The sequence below is a fragment of the Molossus molossus genome, unplaced genomic scaffold (genome assembly GCF_014108415.1).
Source record: "Molossus molossus isolate mMolMol1 unplaced genomic scaffold, mMolMol1.p scaffold_m16_p_12, whole genome shotgun sequence".
Classification (NCBI taxonomy): domain Eukaryota; kingdom Metazoa; phylum Chordata; class Mammalia; order Chiroptera; family Molossidae; genus Molossus; species Molossus molossus.
Window position 1 is genome coordinate 27485199 of NW_023425347.1, and position 23350 is coordinate 27508548.

A 23350-nucleotide genomic window follows, 5' to 3' on the forward strand; every position below is an offset into this window, starting at 1 on the left:
CCAGGCAGGGACCTGGAGGGCAAGGGGAGGGAGAGCATCCCAGGCACGCCCCGCTGGGGGAGCGAGGATGACGAGGTGGAGAGATTCCCTGGCTAGGAGTGCGTCCAGGGAGCGAGGGGACCGGCGTTTGGGGCGGAGAACAGGGTACCTACACTTCTTTCACCTGGGTCTCCGTCTCAACCCACGGTACGGGCGCACTTCTACGCATGCTCCCTGCGCACGCGCACTCTGGGCACCGCCCCTCGGGCTGAGGTGACGTCACGTCCGCCGAGGAGGGCGGCGGCGGCGGCGGCGGCCGGCTGCTGGTTCTTGGGGGCTGCGCCGTGCGCTGGTTCCCCGCAGGTTCCCTCCGCCCTGCAGGCCCGCTGTGGCGCCCTCGTTCCCCGGGCCGACCCCACGTCGCCAGCCCGCCCGCCGGCCGGCGCCCCTGGCCTGGTTCCGCGGCCTCCCCCGGGTTCGCACTGCGAGAGGTGAAGCGCGGCAGAGACGGGACCTGGGGTCTGAGGCCGGGGTGCGCCTCGGGCAGGCGTGTGCTTGGCAGGACTCCTCAAGGGGACGCGTTGGTCGTGCGGCCGGAGACCGCTTTCCTTAGGCAGCACACATGTCGCCATTGAAGCGTTTGGATGCGTCTTTCAGATACACCCCCAAATTCATTTCGTGTTTATTGCTTTGGAATCTGTCCTTAAAAAACAGACTGGCGGACCTCGGAGGAGGAGGGCGGGAGGGCGGGAAGACAAACCAAAGGACGTATATGCGTGTGTGCATAACCGGGGGACACAGACACAGTGGGAGGGCGTGTGGGGCCGGGAGGAGGCTGTCAGAGGGGGAAAGGACACCCTTCTGTAACGGAAATAAGTAAATTTAAAAATAAAATAAAAGCAAAAAAGAATTTGGTCCCGAAAGCTCAGAACCCTTAAGAATTTCTCATTAAGCGAATCCTAACCTCTCCTGTTATTGCCTTGACTCCCAACAAGGAAGACCTTGGCTGTCTGGAACCAGCCCTCCTGTGGTCACTGAGGACGCCTCAGAATTTCTAAAACCCGGGGATTATATTCTTTTTTGCACTGACACTTGAAGCATTTGGGTCAGGCAGTGCAATACTTTTTTGGAAAATGCATTACATCCATTATATTCTTTAAAAAAATTTTTACTTCTTTATTGATTTTAGGGAGAGAGGAAGGGAGAGGGAGAGAAATAGAAATATCAATGAACTGTCCACCTCCTGCATGCCCCCATTGGGGATTTGGCCCACAACTGGGCATGTGCCCTGACCAGGAATGGAACCGGTGATCTCTTGGTGAATGGGTCGAGGCTCAACCACTGAGCCACACTGGCCGGGCTCCATTATATTCTTAAAACACCTAAATTGACTTTTTCCTGGTGACTTGCCATCAGTCCTATAAAGATTATTTTGAAAGAACCTGAGACCACTGAACTTTCTGAATTCTGAAGGCAGTCTTTAGTTATTGTTCTGTCTCCAGCTTTGTGGCATACTTGTCAACCAGCTATGTTTCTGCCCCTGTTCTGATTTATAATGTAATGCTGTTAAACTTTATGGGTTTTGCATTTTGATAATTACCTTTGGTGGAATTGTGTTGAAAGGAAAACTAAGTAAGGCACTTGTGACTTTTTATTTTTTTGTAACTTAGTTTTTTTCATGTTACAAAATGCCCATTTTAGAAGACACAGCTAAGCAAAAGAAAATTTTAAATCATTGGGAATCCTACCTAAAGGCAACCATTACTAACATTTCAGAATATAATCTAATTTTTTAATGCATAGTATTTGTAAAACAAGAACAGTCATAGTATATACTGTTTGATAACACCGTTTGTGTAACATCTTGTCTGCCTATTTCATTTTTCTCTTTGAACATGTATTATGACTAGGTGCTCTCATAAGTAAAGTAGGATCCCTAGTACATGAACTTTGTGCCATCTGTTTTAGCAGCACAGAGGACCTTTGTTTTGTGTCTTGGGTTTTGCTCAAGGTGCACAGGTGAGGTGGTGGTAGAGTTGTGTAAAAGGAAAGATTTAATAGTTTATATTATAATAAACTGCCCTTGCATAGGGCAGTTTATTATAATATACCAGATTCACTGTAAAGTTGGAGAAAGTCATTGAAAAATTTTAATTCTTCATTCTCTGTTTCTATACTCACTTTTCTCCCTTTTCTTCTCCAAGGATGAAACATGACTGAGGATTCTCAGAGAAACTTTCGTTCAGTGTATTATGAGAAAGTGGGGTTTCGTGGAGTTGAAGAAAAGAAATCATTAGAAATTCTCCTAAAAGATGACCGTTTGGGTGAGTTTTATAAGTTAAATTAAGGCCTACTGGTTCTCAGTCATCCAAAATGTTCTGAAATAAATGTCACCTTAAGAGACATCCAGAAGTATTTGTTACCTCCTGTCTTTTTCAGTGATAGGATGACAGCAGAATGATATATATATTTTGGGAAAGTTAGGGATATTTTTCAAGTTTATATTTCACTGAGAGAGTCTGATGTTTTTGAAAGGTCTCTTAAGAAGTCAGTAATATTTTTTTTCTCATATTAGACCCATATATTTTCTTTTCTTAATTTTTAGAGGTGTCATCATAGCTTCTGGGTACATTTACAACTGTTGCTATGATTTTCTTTTATGGAAATACTGAGACTGTATTATGTATTGACATTTTAGTTTCTTCCAAGCCAATAATAAAAAGGTCTGTTCTGTGGTTGACTAAAGTAAAATAAACTGAACCATAGTTAAAAATACTACTTTATATGCATACAGTGCTTGTATTTTTATTTTATTTATTTTTTTGTTAATCCTCATTTGAGAATATTTTTCCATTGATTTTTAGATAGAGTGGAAGGGAGGGAAGGAGGGATTGAGGGAGGGGAGGGAGGGAGGGAGGGAGGGGGAGAGAGAGAGAGAGAGAGAGAGAGAAACATTGATGTGAGAGAGACACATCAATTGGTTGCCTCCCACATGACCCGGACTAGGACTGGGGATGAAACCTGCATCCCAGGTATGTGCCCTTGACTGGGAATCTAACTCATGACCCTTCAGTCTGTGGGTTGACTCTCTAACCACTGGGCCAAACTGGCCAGGGTGCATACAATGCTTTTAAAATTTCAAAACACTTTCTACCCAGTCTTTGATCCTCGCTAGACAGTCTGTGCTTTAACTATGTCTGGTATTACCATTCTCATTTGACAAGCAGGAGAATTTAGGTCTAGGACAGTCGAGTGTGCTTTATAGGAAAATGTGGATTTGAGGGCTGACTCTGCCACCCACTTGTTATGTTAACTCAATAAAGTCACTTAACTGCTTTGAGCTTTAGTTTCTGCATCTTTAAAACAGTAACTAGGCAACAAGCTTGCAAAAGTGGATTAAATGAATTAAATTCTATAAATAATAACTACTGCTAATGATTGTAAATGTAGTAATATATGCCAAATCTGTCTCCTGTGCTATGAAACACCGATTGTTTTTAAATATCTAGTTGGTGAAACCCCTGGGCTAGAAATCAGACCATTGTTGCCTTTCTTAGATCTACTGACTGTTTGGTAGGTTTCCTCTGAAGAAATGTCTTACTGTGCTTTAAGTTGTAAACAGTGAAATGCACTTTTATATATTGTGACCAGCACAAAAAGCATCTAACCGTTGTATTTTTTCTTCCTCTAGATATTGAGAAACTTTGTACTTTTAGTCAAAGATTCCCTCTCCCATCCATGTACCGTGCATTGGTGTGGAAGGTGCTTCTAGGTATGAGACCCAAGAGTTGGAAATTTATCTTAAAAAAATGTTCATTTGTCATCATGTCATTCAGAAAAAGGAGGATTTACTGAATATTGGGTCTAATCTTAGGAGACTGAATTCCTGCCCACTAGGATTGCCTTTGAGGAGAGGGCTTCAGTGGCAAAGCAGTCTATCAGTTTATTAATGATAGAAGAGAAAGTAACAGATGTCCCTGAGACAAGGTGTGGGAAGACTATTGTACTGGGAGAAGGAACTGGTCTAGGCTTTGCTGTCAACTGGGTAACCTTGAGAAAGACCTGATAGGCCTCACTTTTTAAAAAATGAACTTTTATGTATTAGCTCTCAATTTGTCATTTTTGTGATTCCTAGTCATAGAGATATACTTCCTAGTGAGTGCTAACAGAGTCAAAAGGGAATTGGAGAGATTTTACTTCCTAGAGGCGTACATGAATCAATTCCAGTGATGAGTGCTAAAGGAGAAGGAAAAAGAATCTTGTTCAGGTTCTGTGGAAGAAAAGGTATATTAGGTGCCACAAGTGACTGGCATTATTCCTTTTAACCAAGGTTTTTGTTTGTTTGTTTTTATAATTGCTGAGCCTGCTGACCCATAAACCACCCTCCTTTTCTTTCTTAAAAAAACATTTTTTAAAGTAATCCTAGAATTCCCTTGTGAGTTAAGTAGCAATACCTTCATTTTACAGCTGGGGAAAGGACTGTGAGGCCAAATACTTGCCTAAGGTCTTACAGCCTGTCAGTGGCAGAGCCAGGCTTTGAGCTCTGGTGTGTAGAGCCCATTCGAAGGTAGGATGGATTATAGACCTTGTCTTCTTTTCAGAATGTACTGTGTTTTCAGGACTTGACCGTTCTTAGTCCTAAGTCTGACTACAAACCATTCCACAAAGCCCTGCATAATGACTTTTATTATATGTCTTGGTAGTCTTTGTATACTTACATTTCTAGTAGGTTACTGTGCAGATGAAGTCTAGGAAACGGTAACAACTATTTTAGTTTTCCCCCTAGCATTTTTCTTAAATCTTAGCGTTTCCAGTGGTCATCCAAATGCGGATGTCTTTTAGGTGGCAGTGTCGATAATCTATTTCTGCTGGGAAATACTATGTGTCTTAGTACTTAATAACACCAGTGGATTAGGGGGAGAGGCACAGTTGTACTTAGTGTCACTTCCTAAGTGCCAAGGCTATTTGGCTTGTTCATCGCATATACTAGGGCTGCCATGCTATTTAGGAGACAGGCTGACTCTTCCTAGCATGGGCTGTTGATACTCAGGGACCTTGTCATTCTTACTTTGTGATATCATTTTAGGTAAATATCATAAAGAGACATTTTAGAACTACGTCTTAGAAAACAAGTTTGAGGTTTAACATGGGAACACTGTGCTGCCTCTAGTAGTATGATAAGGATTTAATGACAACTATTTAATCTGTACTGTTTTAGTCAAAATTTGGAGGACATTTTAGTGTTCTTGGCTTTTCTGGAAACCTGGCACAGAGCCCCATAGCTAAGGTAAATAAAGATTTATGTGAGGAAAAAGAACATTTAAGCAAGTTTGGTTGTTAGCTAGAGTCCTTAGAGCTCATCCAACTTTTGTTTCCCAAATGTTCTTTAGAATACTGGACCTGTGGTGTTTTGCACCAAAGAGTGCTCCATAGTCAAGTATACTAGCTAATACTTATACTACCTTAGTATGTGCTGTGTGCTTTCCAAGTGCTTTATGTATATACTTTTTTTTGTTGTTAATCCTCAACTGAGGATATTTTTCTGTTAATTTTTAGGGTGGAAGGGAGTGAAGAGGGGAGAGAGAGAGAGAGAAAAAAAAAAATCAATGTGAGAGAGACACATCGATTGATTGCCTCCCACACGATCCCAACCAGAGCCAGGAGTCAACCTGCAACCCAAATACATGCCCTTGACCGGAATCGAAACCAGGACCCTTGTCAGTCCATGGTCTGATGCTCTAACCATTCAGCCAGACTGGCCAGGGCTGTATATAAATTTTTTATTCATCACAACAACTATTTGAGAAAGATATTATGGTTCTCATTTTTCAGATGGAGAAGCGAAGGCATAGGCTGATGGCCACCCACTAGTTAGTTAATTGTAGAGCTAGAATTCAGACCTGGGAACTCTGACTCCACGGTCTGTGCTGCTGTACACTTTGGTTAACTTAATGAAGCTGGAATAAATAAAGTAACATGTTTTTCTTTATAGCAAAACTTAGCCTTGAGAAATCATTGTCACCATTTTCCAAATCTGTTTGATCATGGCACCCTTTCTCATGAAGACTCTAGGAGCTAGTGTCCTGCAAAGAACATTTGGTGAAATGCTTATTCCTCCCATTTTCCACCCACGACAGATAAGGAAACAAGAGCCTGGACAGATATTATGAGAGTCCTGGTGTTACCAGATCTGGGGCTGGAACCTAGTAGTACTGAAGGCCTGTCCTGTGCTCTTTCCACTCTGTTTTATCCGTGCCGGTTGCTTGTAAAAAAAAAAAAAAATCATGTGGTTCTTGCTCCAAAGCCATGTTTAAATTGGTTAATAAGTATAAAATGGCATCAAAATGTACTGTAAGGTGGTCCTATCAGTGCATATTAGAGATTTCTGTGGTCCTAAAGGTAGGATACTTTGTGAGCAAGTTTAATTGTTGGGGAGAGAAGGACTTGATGGGTAGTTGGTGGTTCTGAGATAAAGGGGGCTGTGCTGTCAGCTAGGGCTGCCATACAGAATACTACAGACTGGGGGACTTAAACAACAATTAATATTCTCATGGTTCTGGAGGCTAGAGGTCCAGGATAAGGTGCTGGCATATTTGGTTCCTGGTGAAGCCTCACTTCCTGGCTTGCAGATGGCCACCTGTCACTGTGTCTTCATATGGCAGAGAGTGAGAGAGCTCTGGTATTTCTTCCTTTACTTATAAGGACACCAGCCCTATTGGATTGGGGCCCAACCCTTGTAACCTCATTTAACTTGACCTTCTTATAGGCCCTGCCTCCAAATATAGTCACGTTGGGGGTTAGGGCTTTAACATGTATTTGAGGGGACACTATTCAGTGCATAGCTTGGGCCAAGTGTGAAAACAGGACATGGGCCTCTAGGAGCTAAAGGTGGCCCCAGGCTGGCAACTGTAGTTGGATTAAATCATTTTTATAATTGATATGGTTATTATCTTGAATTTAGATGGCACACTTATTCAAGGGCTTTATGATGCCATTTCATTTCCATTTTATATCAGTGATACAGTTACTATTCAAATATTGATGGTATTTAAAATGTAAAATTCTTTTATAATGAAGATTCCTAAAAGAGACCCTGTATAGTAATTAAATATTTGTATGAGTTCTAGTTTAATTGTAATGGGCAGCTTCTCCCAGGATTCTCTTTAATGGAGGAAGGATTTGACTTGGTGCCTCAGTATTTTGTCCTTTATTTTTCTGGGTCTCTGTATAGGAATCCTGCCTCTACACCATGAGTCCCATGCCCAGGTGATGATGTATCGCAAGGGGCAGTACTCGGATGTCCTTCATGCCCTGAAAGTCGTTCGCTTTGTCAATGATGCCACACCTCAGGTTGAAGTCTTTCTCCGCATGTATCAGCTGGAGTCTGGAAAGTTGCCTCGGAGTCCCTCCTTCCCACTGGTTAGTGGTACTTTTGTTCAGTACTTAGAGCTCAACTCTAGATTGCCCCATCTTGCTGGTCTTTGATTGCATCATGTTTTGCCTTAGAAACTTACAGTGACTCCCCTTTGTATATAAGATAAAAGCAACACATCTTTCTTTGACATTTATGGCCCTGTATCTTCTGACCCCATCTGTTTAATTTTAAAAAATAAAATATTTTATTTTGAAGTAATTTCAAACTTATAAAAAGTTGCAGGAATACTATCAAGAATACCCATATACTCTTTACCCAGGTTCCCCAGTTGTCTACATTTTTGAACATTTACATTGTGATTTTTCCTATATATGTATACATACTTTTTCTAAGCCATTTGAGAATAAGATACAGACATGGTATCTCAATACTTCCCTAGGTAACCATAGTACAATCATCAAAACCAGGAAGTTGACATTGATACAACATTAATATCTAATCATCAGACTCCATTCACATTTGACCCATATTGTTTTAGAAGTGTCCTTTATCAAAACAAACAAACAAAAGTTTTAGTTCAGAACCTTATCAAATTTTCACCCACTAGTTTTATCATTTGTGGATTTCAAAATTTTTAATGTTTTAACTATTTGTTTAGAAATTATTTTAGACATAGAAAAAAGTTGCAGAAATGGTATAGCGTTCCCATATACCTTCATCTAGCATCCTCAAATGTTGTATCTCACATACCTTAGTATAATTATCAAAACCAGAAAATTATCGTTGATACAATACAGTGAACTACTCTGTGGACATTATTGACATTGTGCTGATTGGCCCACTTATGACCTTTTTCTGGCCCTGGATCCAGTCCAGGATCACACTTCACATTTATTTCCGTGTTCTCTTAGTCTCCTGTAACCTGGGACAGTTCCTCAGTCTTTCTTTGGACAAACTCATAATCTTGACATTTTTGAAGAGTACTGGACAGTAGAGTATCTCTTGGTTTGGGTTTGTTTGATGTTTCCTCATGATTAAAATCTGGTTATGCATTTTTGGCAGAAGTACCACAGAGGTATGATACTTGGTACTGTTGCTGCTGACTTGGATCACTTGGTTAGGTGGTGTCTTCCAGCTTTCTCCAATGTAAAGTTACTATTTTTTCCTTTGTAATTAATAAGTAACTTCTGGGGAGAAAGTTTCAGACTATGTAAATATGCATCCTCTAATGATTCTTGCCTGAAACAATTTTTGGTCTGCTGATTGCCAAATAGTGCTTTTCTAACTACTTCATTCCTTTTGCATTTATCAGTTGGCATTCTTTTATAAGGAAGTTTTTTACCTCTCCCTCATTTATTTATTTATATCAGTATGAATTTATGGATTTCTTTTGTTCATTACTACCATTATTTATTTGGGGATTCAGATTATCTCAGATTTAGCCAGTGAAAGTTCATCAAGTTGACTTCTGTGTCTTTTTTGACAAGTTCCCATCAGTTTGAGCATTTCCTTACTTTCTGGTACAAAAAGATATTCCAGGTTCATCATGTACTTTCCCTACCTCAGGCCTGGAATCTGTCCTCCCCACCCCCCATCAAACAGAGTGTGGTGTTTAGAAACCAAGAATAGGGCACTAAATGCACTCATTGTTCTTGGGTATCACTGCTTCTAAGGCCTCCCAGCGGAAAGAGCAAGGAACTTTATGTATGTGTACACACATTCACATATTCACACACACCTATGTATGTTTACATATCTGTTTATCTCAACATATTGAAAACCTTGAGTTCACACTATTTCCTCCAAATACAATCAAGTTCATTCTAGCCTTTACCCTTTCTGTCTTATGACTTCCTTCTCTGACAGCTGCAAATATGAAGAGGCCCCCATTACCCTCAGTATATTTACTGCTTTGCTTATTCCTCTGTAACCAACACTGCCAGCCACCTCTTGGCCCTTACACCGCCTCGTCCTCAGCCCCACAGGCCCCAGCCTGCTTTTTAAACTTCATTTTTGATAAACTCCTTCCTCTAGTTCCATGGACTACGTATTGTTTGTAAAAGGAAGAGATGGGGAAGAGGAAGAGTTCAGGCAAAGGAATGATTGTAGCTCTTGAGCTTTGGCTATTTTAATGCAATTTGCAATTTACTCTAGGCACTTTAACAGTTTTGGGGGGGCTAAAACAGGGTTAATTGTTCAAAATAGGGATTTGCCTGCAAGCTATACTATCTATAAACTTTATTCTTTTTTAAATATGTTTTTTATTGATTTTTTTTTAGAGAGAGAGGAAAGGAAAGGGAGAGATAGAAACATCAGTGAGAGAGACACATCGATTGACTGTCTCCTGCTCACCCCCCACTGGGAATCAAATCCGAAACCTGGGTGTGTGCCTTGACTGGGAATCACACCAGCAATCTTTTGGTCTGTGGGTCGATGCTCAACCACTGAGCCACACCAGCTGGGCTATTTTATTCTTTTTTTTTTTTGTACTTACCCGAGGACACTTTTGCATTTATCTTCAGATAGAATGGGAGGGAGAGAGTGAGGAAGAGAGAGAAACATCAATGTGAGAGAGACACATCGAGTGGTTGCCACCCACGTGACCCCGGCTGGGGCCAGGGACAAACTGCAACTGAGGTATGTGCCCTTAGCAGGAATCAAACCCGGGACTCTCCGGTCTGTGGGCCAATGCTCTAACCGCTGAGCCAAACCGGCCAGGGCCTATTTTATTCTTTTATTGCAGATTGCAACCTGCCACTCTAGAGTTTGAGCTTTGAATTGTTCTTTTTGAAGTTGATGGTTCCCATGGTTGCCCATAGGTCACCCACTTTTATTAATTTTATCAAGAGAGAATGACCCTGAAAATAATGGGAACTATTGACAAGCTTCTTTAAATTTTGCTTATCTTTGACAAAGTGAAATTGGTAGTACACTGCAAGTTCTTAAATTATATATTAAGTTAGGTTAGATTATCTATTAGTTAAAGAATGATAGGTTCTAGTTGTCACCTCATCCCTGCTCGGCTTGTCCGTTCTTCAAGCCCAGACCCCTTTACCACCGTCTCGGGCAGACATGCTGTCAGAGTGTTTGCATTGGGCTCTGAATGCTACGTTTCCCTGGTTATCAAGCCCCACTCAGCCTTGTTTTTCTTGTCCTTTAATAAGAATGTGTGACAGTGCTTGGCACAGGGCTGGGAACATGGTCAGACAGGGACATGGGTCCTCTTCCCTGGCCACCCAAGCGGCGGGGAGCAGCAATGAGATGCCACATTCAGGAGCTGCGAGCCCAGTGCCACTGCAGGTGGGAGTCCAAGAAAGGAGCTTCCCTCCCCTTTGCTTCTTTCTTCTCGCTCCTCCTCTGACAAGTTAATTAATGTTTAGGAAAATGCATTTTCTACACTTCTGTTACTTGGCATTTTATAGAATAGTAGTAAGTTGAAAGGAAGCCTAAAATGAAGTAGTTTCATTAGAAGAGGAATTTTTATTTAACTTGGAACTTTTTAGGAGAGTAGAAAGGTACTTTTAGTTTCTTTTTTAACATTAAAATCCCTCAGCTATTAAATCCTAGATGAAAATGTATTTTTGTGTAAGATATGGTATTTGGAAACAAAATAGATTTTCAACAGATTCCACTTTTTATAAGATTTCTTTGTTGAAATTTCCTTGAGGATTTACTTTCATGTTCTGAGTATTGACACAAGGTTTGAGAAATGCCATTCTTCTGATTTCTAACATACTGATTCTAGGGACATTTTAACTTTTTAGATGATTAAAGATCGAATAAAATTCTAAAGGTATGTATGAATGCTTTGAAATAAAGAAAATGCTTTCCTAGTCCTTTTGGAGCCGTTTAGTTTTTGGAAATGACCATATTGACAGATGTCTCCAATTATTATTTGTGCTGTGTATCACAGCGTTTCGAAGGAAATTCTCTAACAGTGAGAGTATTTTTGGGTAGAGAGAATAAGCACCTTGCTTCTCGTATGTGTTGGTTCTTTTATGGAGGCCTTAATGCTAGAAGCTGGCAAACCTCCGGGTGCTCAGCCTGAACCCGGGGCGTTCGTAAACAACTCTCATTCAGAAAGATTTCCGTGGTTGCTCATTCTCACATCTTCCTTGGTCTTCTTGTTAGTGATAGATGGTGTACTTTTTGGTTCTACTTTGCTTTATTAATGCGGCCTCTTCAAAATTTAGGGAGTAAGATTTAATTTTTATCGAAGAAATATCTCTTCTGCTGCCTCCCTCTTGAGCTATATTATTAATCTTTCAGAAGCCAGAAGATGAAGTATTTCTTGCCATTGCTAAGGCCATGGAAGAGATGGTGGAAGATAGTGTCGACTGTTACTGGATCATCCGATGCTTTGTGAACCAATTGAATAGCAAGTACCGGGACTCCTTACCCCAGCTGGTGAGGGACCTTTGTTGGCTGTTGGCAGGGGGTGGGAGGGTGAGCAGTGGTATTGGGAGTCTTCAGGAAACACCCTTGCCTCTTGGTGCTGCTACAGTTAAGAGTAGACCCTCTGTAGTAGGAGTCAGCAGATGTTTCCTATAGAAGGCCAGGTAGTGAGTATTTCCAGCTTGGCAGGCCAGACGGCCTCTGTGGCTCTGTTGCAGTCACTCAGTTCTGCTGTTGTCATACAAAAGCAGCCATCGACCGTACATAAAGGAACAGATGTGACTGGATTTGGCCACTGCAGGCCATAGTTTGTCCATCCCTGCTCTATAGTTATAGTATTCCATATGCTGGTCTAGAATCCACTGGTTTTATCTAGAATTTTTCCTCTGTTTGAGTTAAGGTTTAAGTTTGGCTGCCCACAGTGGAAAGACCCCAAAATGGAAGCTTTACTGTTTTCTCTCATGGAACTAGAAGTGCAGAGGTGAGGTAGTCCAGAGCTGGCGCCACAGCACCACGGTCTCAGACGGGACCGGCTCCTGCCTGCTCCAGCATTCTTAGGTGTGATCCTTCCTCTGTGCTCACAAGATGGACCCTGGAGGGACAGCGGTGGCATCTGTGTTCTAGGCAGGCAGGAAGGGTGAGGCGAAGACAAAAGCACAGGAACACAAGGGACAAGCCAGTCAAGGCTGTCCTTTAACAGACTGTCCTTCCGCATGTCAGTTAGTGGCAGGACCATGTTACCTGGCCGCCTGTCTTTAGAGGAGGCTGGGAAACGTGTTTTTATTTAACCAGACACACTTTTCTCCTGTTAAAATAGGATTCTGTTAGTGAAGGAGCGGTGAATGGGTTGACTCTACTCTCACTTGGGAGTCCAGAGAACTGAATGCCATTTACTCCATCAGCATAAGCCAGTGGTCCTTTGCCATTCTCTTTTTCCAGTTTCTTTCCTATTTCTCTCATTTATGAAAATGAATCTGACTCTTTTTCTCAGATCATTGAGTTGTTTTGTTGAATATTCTATTGAATGTGACATGGGCTGCAGAACCTAAGGAAGGGCACCAATGACTGCAGTTGGTGAGGCCCTTCAGCTTTGAAGAGTGTTGAACGAGAGTGTTTTTAAATAGTTAAGTAAAACTTGATTTTTGGAATCTTATATTTTCATTCTTTTAGTTGATTTCAATAAAAATAATGTAAACATGGCATTGGAGTGTCTGTAAATATAATGTTGCCTTATTAAATCAAGATGTCCAAATTACTCCATGATTTAATTAACCTTTCTTATTTAATATTGGAGTAAATTCAGTAACATTTTGAAAACATGTTTAAAAACATGTTCAGTAACATTTTGAAAACATGTTATTTTTGATAACAAGTAATAGAACATACATTCTTGGAGTGTTAAACAATCCAAATAAATCCAGTGTTCCCATAGATCTGTAACACCGACCCACCTCCACTTTCTGAGAAGGTAAACATTGTCATCAGCTTGATGTGTATTCTTCTAGACTAGTATTTTATGTACACTAGGATGGATATATGTGTGTGTGTGCATACATGTATATACACACATATAATTATGTATATATTTACATACAGGTGTAGGCAAACGTAGGTTTACAGTTTTTTGTATGGAAAAAGACATGCAAGTTATGATTATAATGATGCAAAAAAAACCAGTTTCACATACTCACAACTGTAAACCTACTTTTGACCATCCCTGTATATACATATAGTTAAAAGCTATAAATATTATCATACTATTCATAGGGTCCTAAAATTTATTTTTAACTTAATGTCTTGGAGGCTTTCCGAGTTAGTACAGATAGATCAGTAGTTTTCAGCTCTGAATTTCTATTAGTACCATCTGGGAGTTTTTAAAAATACCAGCGCCTTTCCTCACCAGCCAATTAAGTCAGAATCTCTGGGGGTAGGGCCCCAGAATTCTAACTTTTTTAAAACTTCAGGTGATTTTGAAGTGTGGCTCAGGTTGAGAACTAGTTGTTTAGAATTGCTTTTTAAAATGTTTTACTTGCTCATAGTATTTCCTGTTAAGAATTTGCTGTAATTTAACATAACAGGTCCATGGTGACCTTCAGCTTTCCCTTGTCCATGTTCCTTTGTGTTTATCTGTGAGTGTTTCTTTAGAATGGGTACTTATAACAGGAATGCTCACTTGCAGGAGAGACATATTTAAAATGTTAATGGCGCCCTGGCCGGTTTGGCTCAGAGGTTGGAGCGTCGGCCTGTGGACCAGAGAATCCCGGGTTCGGTTCCCACTAGGGGCACGTACCAAAAAATAAATAAATAAAATAAAATAAAATGTTAACTGCCAGGTTGCTCTCTGTACCAGTTTTGCTTCCTCCAAGAGATTATGAGATTTCCTGTTTTCCAGTCCATTGCCAATACTTGATAGTATCTGTCTCTTAAATTTTTGTTAATCTGATAATGAAATGGTATCTCATTTTAATTTACATATCCTCATTTTCTAGTGAAGTTGAGCAGCTTTGATTGTTTATTGGTCATTTGTGTTTGTCCACTTTTCTGTTGTAAGAGTTATCAATAACTTCGGGTATGTCTCCTTTGTTACATGTGTTCAATATTTTCTCACTGTCTGTTCAAAGATTTAAAATTTTGATACTATTGGATTTGTCAATATTTTTCTTTTGCTTTCTTGTATCTTATTTAGGAAGCTCTTTCTAACCCCAAGATTTTAAAAAATTTTGTTTTTTAGTTACCCACAATAAGAAATATACTTGTTTTTTTAAAAAAAAATCCAAATCCTGGCATTGTTCAGAAAAATTTAACAGGTTTATTTATAATTGGTATAAAGTTGAACTGCTGAAAGTTGTTCACTAAAACATTTGACTTGCATGAATGCTTTTTGTCCCCACATTTATATGAAAAGAATTCATACACAAATGAAAATGGGAAAACTGCCAATACCTGATTTCTGTCTTCTCTATTTTTCAGTTGCAATCATACTTAGGTACCTTTTGACCCCATGGAGGGGGGGAATATCTAATGTTCAGAACTACCAGTAACAGGAAGAGAGAATATTTTTTTTAAAAGAATGAAATGCTTCTCATCATAGTGGATTCCTTTTTTTTTTTAATTACTAAAAATATTTATGTTGACATTATTGCAGGTGCCCCAGTTCCCTCCTTTGCCCATCTCTACCCACTCCTGCCACCCCCTCCCTTGGCCTTTACCCCACTATTGTTCGTGCCCATCGGGAATGCATATATGTTATTTAGTTAATCCCTTCACCTTCTTTATCCAGTCACCCCCGTCATAGTGGATTCTTAAGCACATTCTCCACGCATGCAGTGTGCTAGGTAGATGTCTTTTGGTATAATTGTTACACGTTTGGCATGGATAGCACACAGGTTGGTGTCTTCAAAAAGGCCAACCGGACAGGCTCACTTGCCTCCTCACTTGCAGAGAAGCACCAATAGCTGCACTCTGGATGGCATACCTGTTTTAAGTCCTGAGCAATTGATCACACCGGAGGCTGGAAGTGTGTAAATCAGAAGTTAATGGACTTCTCATAACGTGTAATTTCACAGAGTGCTGTGGTACCAGGTCTGTAACAATGTGATTTCTTCACCCCTCCACTAGAGGGCACACTCTTTCCAGTGGGTTTCATAGCCAGTTGCCTCCTGGGTGCCTTACACCTGTCGATTTGCAGGCAGTCTGCTTTGTAGGAGCCATGGTATAGAGACCTCCTTACTCACCCCCTTCTCCTTCGGCTGGAGGCTGGAGCTCGAGGCCTTAGAGAGCGATGGTGGTACAGCTGTGGCTGCAAACATGAAAAAACAGTTTTTTAAAAAAACTTTCTTCTAACTTTTAAAAATATTTAAACATTTAAAATTAAGTCCTTTAATTTGTAGGGGATTTATCATTGTTATAGGTACCAGACAGATCTGATTACATTTCTTGGTGGTTGACTGCAAAACATCTTCAGCCAGCACAGTCCCCCCTCCTCCCCCCACTTTGGTTAACAGTTACTGAAAATGTGCTCATGCCAGGCAATGCTAACTTCGCTTTACTAATGAATTACTTTATTTAAACATATACCTATGTTTTCATAGATGAGGAAAGTGAAGCACAGAGCAGTTAAGTAACTTGTCCAAGGTTACAGTTTGTAAGCAATACAGTTACCCTTTTCATTATTTGTCAGTTCATCAGTTTTTCACAGATTTGAAATGCTACCTTTATCATATACTAGATTTCTATGTGTGTATATTTGTATCTCTGGATTTTTAAAAAAATCATCAAGCTAGTTGTCTAATCCTAGGCCGATACCATTGATGTATTTAATATGGCTTTCTAGTATATTTTGATAGATAGACACTTTTGATAGATAGACACTTGCCTTATTGTTGTTCTTTTTCACAAGTGTGCCTTGTTTATGCTTAAACTTTACTTTTCAGAAATTAATTTTAGAATCAGCACAGTACTAAATGTCCCCTAAACCTTAATTTCTTCATCTTCAAAAAAGAGGTTTATTTTAATATGTACATTATGGTACCTAGCATGTAATTTTAAATAGTTTTGAAGGTTTTTTTTTAATGTTCTTCAGAATATATAAGAAAAGAAAAATTTCCTCTCTCTAGCTGTATGATGTAGGCACTGAATTAAACTTTTCTCTTTAGTTAGACTATGTTTAGTCAACTTTAACATTTTTTATTACTGTTTTATAGTGGATCTCTTCTTCCTAGCTTCTTGTTACAGTAGAGTTTCTGTAATCTATGCCATCTTTTCAAGTTTTTGTGGTTTTGCTAAATAAGTTGGTTATCACAAAGTGTAGGTTTTATAGTTTTAGGGAAGTGTACATGTGACAGACAATAGGACTTTTCACATCAAAGGATATGTCGGTGATGCTGTGTTTGTTATGTCGTAGTATTCTCATTTGTAGGAGTGTATCACATCTTCTCCTCTCCTAACAAGCTCTTGGAAATTCTGCTCTTTAATGAGGCCTCTCACTGCCAAGGACAGTAGAGGCCAACTTCACTGGTGTGACACAGAGATCCTGTGGTTAATCTCTTTGCAGAGCAGACTATCCTTAAGCTGTCTCAAACTTAATTGTGTTTAGTCATTAAAGTATGAGAGTTTTTCTTTCACTGCTGTTGCTGCAGTTTTTTTTAAAGCTATCCTCAAGAGAGGTGTTTTGTTTTTTTTATAAACACTATTAGCAGCCCCTTCCTAAGTTTAATATAAATTTCTCTCGGAGTAGTTAAGTCTCCTTTATGGTCAGCTTTTGCCCTCTGTTCTTTATTTTCTTTATAATATAAGAATATACGGTCATGGAATCATTGGAAATAACCTAAATATTTAACAGTAAAATATAATGATCACATCTACCATTTGCAGAGAACTGAAATTTCAGGTAATATAAATGTTACCTCCTCCCACCAAAAAAAAAAAGCATATATATATGCTTTTTTTTGCTCACTCACTTAGATTTAGCAGTATCACATGATGCACATTTTTCTTTATCCTACTGTTTTCACCTGATATATGCTGGAGATCATGCCAAAATAGTATAGAGAGACATTCCTATTCCTTTTCATGGCTGCATACTACTCCACTGTAGGTATCTACACTAGTTTATTCAGCCCATCCTCTATTGTTGGCCATTTGGTTTGTTTCCTGTCTTTTGCTGTGATACAGTGTTACAGATAATAGCTTGTGTGTACATCTCTTCAAATATCTGCCAGTATATTTTTAAGATAGATTCCCTAGAAATTGATTGACTGATCAAAGGGCAATGCATATGTTACTTTGCTAGAAATATCCATATTCTTCTTCATAAAGCTTATACTGTTTTGCATCCTTATGACTAATAGATGAGAGCACCTGTTTCCCATAGCCTTGCCAACATGGAATGTCATTTTTGACAGTCTAGGTGAGAAACGATACCTCAGTATGGTTTTAAGTTGCAGTTCTTTTATTATTAGCAACATTGAACATCTTTTTATATGTGTAAGAGCCATTTGCATTTTTTTCTATAGAGTTTGTGGCTTTTTTTCTTCTCTATTTTTAGAAGTTCTCTTTACTTAGGGTATTTTTTCTTCAAGGTTGTTTGTTAACCTGGTAAAATGCCCACAATATGTTAAGTACAAAGAGCAAAATGCTAAGTTGTATATTCAGGGTGAGTTCACCTGATGAAAGAAAAGTGTGTGTGTAATGTGTACAGGAAACAGATGAGTGCTATACAGCCTAAATCTTATCACTGGTTGTCCCTGGGGAGTGTGATTATAGGTGATCTTTATATCCTTCTTTATTCTTTTCTGTATTTTCAAGATTTCTTATAATAAGCATATTAAAAATCAGGAAACACTTTAGAAGAATTTAAGACTGGTTAAAATATGTACATTGAGTGATTGTCAACATGTTGATTAATACATTTCAAAATTTTATTTAATTCTCAATATTTATTCATTCAATAGTTATATATTGAGCATATACTATGCCAAGTAATGTTGTAGGTACTGGAGAACTAGCAGTGAGCAAAACAGATACAGCCCCTGCCCTCACTGAGCTTACAGTCTGATAAAGGAAAAAGGCAAGAAAGAGTTTTAAATCTTCACTCATCTATATATTGTTTATTTATGAGAGACATAGTATATAAATGTATGTGTTTTTATCCATGTCACTTTGTAGCAAAAGCACACTGGCAGGACCAATCACACATACACCACTGGCAGGACTGAGCATGTTTTGTAGGGTACAGAGCTCCTTCTCTGGGCATCCCTGCTGGATGAACCTCCTTGGCATGGTGCACAGTAGTGCTCGTGTGGGTCAGCGTGTGTGTGATCCATGACCGATGGGCCCTTTTCATCTCCAGCTCTTTTGTCTCATTCTTCCTAGTTCTCTCTCCCTCTTTAGTCCCATTCTATTTCTCTGGTCTTCCCCTTCTCTTTCCCGTTTTTTCCTAGAGCAGCCAGGAATATCAAAGACTTTCTAAGCTCCTCAGAATAATTGAACTTTGCTTTGGACTTTTTCTGAGGCTGTTGAATCTGGTTAGTGCAATTAACATTAGGGTGACCAACTGTTCCGTTTTGCCTGGAACTTTCCTGGGGAAACCCCTCAAGTCCAGATGAACAGTTGCTTTGGTTATGCTTACTTGGGAAACTGCTACATCACCAGTGACGGGGATGATTCTGAAATTTTGGTTTCTAGCACTTCCTTGCATTCATCATGTACATTTTTCATCACAGGCTGAAGCTCAGGTAAGGTTATGTCACAGGAAGTGAATAATTTCTTCCTGTTTTATCATTAGCCAAAGGCTTTTGAACAGTACTTGAATCTGGAGGATAGCCGGCTGCTGAGTCATCTGAAGATGTGTTCTGCAGTGTCCAGACTTCCTTATGATCTCTGGTTCAACAGGTGCTTCGCAGGGTGCTTGCCTGAATCCAGTTTACAGAGGCAAGTATTTCTTTCAAAGACACACTGAAGGCTTGTCCTCGGAGAAGAGCCCTGTTTTTCATGTGATCATTCTTCACAGTATAAATTTGCTTTAGAACAACACAGTAAATTAAAACTAACTTCTCCAGGAGCTAACGTAACACACAATTCTGTTTGTTATATATACAATTAGAATATTAATATTAGTAATAAGAAATTAACACTACAAATATTAGAATATACAATTATAAAAATCGAGGGCCCTCAATGTATTAGATGCTGTACAATATTTACATCTGAAATAGTCTCCAGGGCCTTTTCTTTTCCAGAAATGTGGTAGGTCTGATTCTAGAGAAAATCTAGGTACTTTTTAGTTTCATCATGACATTGTTAAAGTGGCTGAAGTTAGTGAAAGATTTGAGACTCAAATACAGCGCCTCTAAGTTTAACGGAAGCATTAATTTCAGACAGGTGTTATGAGTATTTTGGAGGCCTGGCCCTTCCCCTCCAAGGTGTTAGGCAATACATAGAGAACATTACAGCACAATACATGACTTAGCATGCAGAGTGCAATACCAACTTTAAGAGTTGTAGGAATTATCAGAGTAATTATTTTAGGTTGGTTGCAGATCAATAACTAGCTCCTTTAGCCTATGGAGAAGTAGAATGAATTTGAACCACTGGAAAATGAAATTGAATTCATCTCATTTCGTATGCCTCTTTTGTTGTTCCTTAGCATTCTGTGACTATATCAGCATTACAGAGTATTAGTAAAGTCTACACTTTGGTTAGGACTTGCCTTCTTGAGGCTCTCAGTGTGAAACAGTAGGGAAAGGGCGTTTGGTGGGTTCCTCGCAGAGCAAATACTTTTCAGTGCTCGTCCTTTTCTCCTTCCAGGGCTGACTGTGTCTAAAATAGATTTCAGATGCCTCATTTGTCATGTTGTTTTTTGATGATTATTTCATTATAGCTCTCTGTAAAGATTATACTTAAAACAAGTGATTTGATTTAATTTTGTAATTTGATATGTCTAGGTAAAGAAATTTTACCTAGTTGATTATATATCTCTTCATTTTTGTAGGGTTTGGGATAAAGTTGTAAGTGGATCCTGTAAGATCCTAGTTTTTGTAGCAGTGGAGATTTTATTAACCTTTAAAATAAAAGTAATGGCACTGAACAACTCAGAGAAGATAACAAAGTTTCTGGAAAATGTAAGTGTGCTTCATTTTATTTTATTTTGAATCTAGAAAGGAAGTCAGCTTAGCAGACTTATTAGCCATATTTTCCTATTGCATTAAATTATTTCAGAAAAATAGCACAGTATTCTTTACATGATAAGAAACAAATTTTCCCTTGAAAAGGTTTAGTTTGCAGTTGATCGGTGGATTATAGTTTGCATCCTCTCTTTGGAGCACGATGGTCTGAGCAGCGAGACTGTCGCCGTGACTGTGTGCGCTCAGGACCAGCCTCTTGTCCCCTGAAGGGACTACTAGGGGCTTGCCAAGGAAGGGAAGAGGCGAGACCTGTCACATTAGGATGTGTAGTCCTTGTGGACGGAAGAGGAGTCCTGGTGTTTAGGGATTGTGTAAGCCCTCATTTCTGTTACCGTCGCTGTTGGGATCTCAGTTGGGTTTGTTAACATGCTTAACTGTAAACTTATGCATGTTGGGAAGGTCTAAATGAGTCAGCTTTTCCCTCTCTGTGTATTTCAGAGTACCCTAAGCAGGCAAAGGTAGAAGTAAAGAGACTTATGCCTGGGAGAATTTCACTGGGTCCCAAATCTGTTCTTTTATTTCATCAGTCAGTATTAACATTTGAACAAATGTCAATCATTATGATAATTAGTGACGAAGTGCCAAGGCTGTGTTAAGTGTTCTTCATGGATTATCTCATGTAATCCTGCATCCAGACCTTTGGAGTGGGCCTATCATTTGCCCCATTTTAGAGATGGGATCTGAACCCAGGTAGCTTAGGTATCCTGCCCAGGGGCACACAGTTTGGTGGACTGGGCAGGATTTGAGCCCAGGCAGTCTGACCCCTTAGCATGTCCTCAGGTGGCATGTGAAACAAAGATCCCGGAAGCAGCTTTTATGCGATCACTTTCTGAAAACCAGTGAGAACTACATAGGGTTTATGCCACAGTGAGGGAGAGGATGACATTGTAAACACTGACACCTCCTGAAGACTGGTTTGCTTCTTCACAGATTCCCCAGGACAGCTCGGATGCAATTGTGAGCAAGGCCATCGACTTATGGCATAAGCACTGTGGGACCCCGGTGCATTCAGCCTGAACACTGTGGCCAGTCTGCCAGGCCCGCCCTAAACAGTTGGTTGTGGAGACACGATCTGCTCAACTGACTGGAAACAGGGTTCTTGCTTTGTCAAAGTGTAATTTCTTTTCCAGTAAAATGATTTAATTACGATACCTGGCATTGCTGTGTTGTGGAGCAGTATCCTTTGGTTACGCAGAGGCACAAAGTTCCACTCTGAATACAATTTAGAAGGGCTGTTGGAGTTACTAAAGTAGTTCGGTCTGGGTGGGTAGGTGCTTTAATAAGCAGTGCATGACCATGCCCTGCCCTGCTCCTCTCTAATTAGCACCAAGCTAGTGACTTGTTGAGGTCTATTTCTGGAATAAAGAATAATAACTTCCTTTTGTTGACAACTCAGATTTGGCTTTTGTTGATGCAGGGACTTGTTTAAGCTGACTGCTTTCTGAGGCTTTGTTTTGCTAAATAGGTTTAAATAAAAGACTTGCATTTTTTTTTCTCTTTGTGCCATTTGGAAGAAAACAGGTATTGAACAAAATATGTCTAAATGTGCCTACCAGAAGAGAGAATACTTGTGGATATTTTGCTGGCCTCATACTTTTTCCTGATGGGTCATTAAATGTTGGGTGGGCTCCAGAGTGGGAGAAATGGCAAGTTAAGGTTAGCAGCTCATGACCCCAGGGCCGTGTTGTGCCACCCAGTGGTAGCTGGACAGCCGCAGGCTCTGAAGCTGGTGAATGAGACGAAGCCCTGTATTTAAGCGGTCAGACCTGCAGGAGCCTGAGTGGTGAGCTGGATTCTCCACCCCACCCCACCCCCAAAAGAGGAGGGAGATCATGTAGTTATGGAGTTATAAATCTGAGAGTCAGTCCCTCCCTAATGTGTGAAATCACCATCAAGGAAGAGTTCAGAGCAACCTGAGTTGTTAACCACCCCGTCCTTCTGTAGAGTATCAGATCTAAGAGTCTTTAGGTTTTTAAAATAACAACGAAGAAATACACTCAGAAGAAACCTTCTTAAAGCAAACTGCTGCCTACAGTTAGTACTTTCCCTTTATTCATTGATTGCCTCTGCCCTGAAGAACTTTCAATCCAGTTAGGGATTTAAGAAAAAACACAAGGAAAAATTCCTGCTCTGGTGTATGCTCCCTGGTGATCTTGGTGGAATGTATGAAATTCAAAGAGAAGTCATAAAACAATAATTTTGTCTCTTTAATTTATGAACCACATATCATTTGTAAACTGCTTAGTAAAATAGAGATTAGAAAGTCAGGTGATGTTAGTGAATCTCGACTCTAGAAAAAGAATTAGCAATCTCTCAACGAGGGGGTAATTTCAAGGTATGCGCTCCAGTTTACGCCTAAATGCTGGGAGGAGATTGGCGTGTCCTAGGGGAAGTGTGGGAGTCAGGGAGACCGAGCGCCTGGGACTCTTGTTGGGAGGAAGCGCAGGGCCCACAGTATTCATCTGCGCGTGGGGAGGGTCCAGATGAGCTGAAAGGGAGGACCATTACTGTACTGCTACGGAATTGGGAAATCGGTACCGTGTGCTTCAGGTGCATTCTGTCAAATGTTTGGTAAAACCTTTCTGGCTATAAGGTGTGGGGGTGGGAATTATTTTTTAAATGAGTTAATCTGAAACCAAGAGTTCTTTATTAGAAAACTAAAGCTTCATCTCAGTAGAAGGGTTTCTTAAGGTGTACCATGAGGACAATGTTAGAACGGTGAGGATCAATTTCATTTCAATAACAGAATTTTCTTTTGCTACGAGCTAAGAACTTTGAAAATGTTTCTGCCCACTGTCTTTGGTGAGAAGCACAGCTCCTGTTGAAAAGGACCCCCATTTCCCTTTATTCAAAACACTTGGTCAGGATATTGTGGAATTCTTGCTCTATGTTAAAGCCAAGGGTTCTGTTGTAGCTG

At 40.0% G+C, this 23350-nt stretch overlaps 1 protein-coding gene across 2 annotated transcripts; it reads left to right on the forward strand.

Moving 5' to 3' along the window:
* Positions 1-412: 412 nt before the first annotated feature.
* TBC1D7 (TBC1 domain family member 7) lies at positions 413-22541 on the forward strand. Of its 2 annotated transcripts, XM_036255617.1 has the most exons (8): positions 413-470; positions 2184-2303; positions 3671-3751; positions 7211-7398; positions 11624-11761; positions 19035-19180; positions 20241-20370; positions 21364-22536. In XM_036255617.1, exons 2-8 carry the CDS (start codon positions 2192-2194, stop codon positions 21448-21450), a joined length of 882 nt encoding a protein of 293 aa, XP_036111510.1. In that variant the 5' UTR covers positions 413-470; positions 2184-2191; the 3' UTR covers positions 21451-22536. The 2 variants fall into 2 exon arrangements, with proteins under 2 accessions (XP_036111510.1, XP_036111511.1); XM_036255618.1 differs by lacking the exon at positions 3671-3751 and having other exon boundaries at positions 21364-22541.
* The last annotated feature ends 809 nt before the right edge of the window (positions 22542-23350 follow it).

Excerpts from the sequence above, each read along its gene's own strand:
- TBC1D7 (XM_036255617.1), top strand. The coding sequence starts at position 2,192 with ATGACTGAGGATTCTCAGAGAAACTTTCGTTCAGTGTATTATGAGAAA. Across the intron at positions 7,399-11,623 it reads GGAGTCCCTCCTTCCCACTG|AAGCCAGAAGATGAAGTATT; the intron begins GTTAGTGGTACT and ends TTAATCTTTCAG. Across the intron at positions 19,181-20,240 it reads CCTGAATCCAGTTTACAGAG|GGTTTGGGATAAAGTTGTAA; the intron begins GCAAGTATTTCT and ends TCATTTTTGTAG.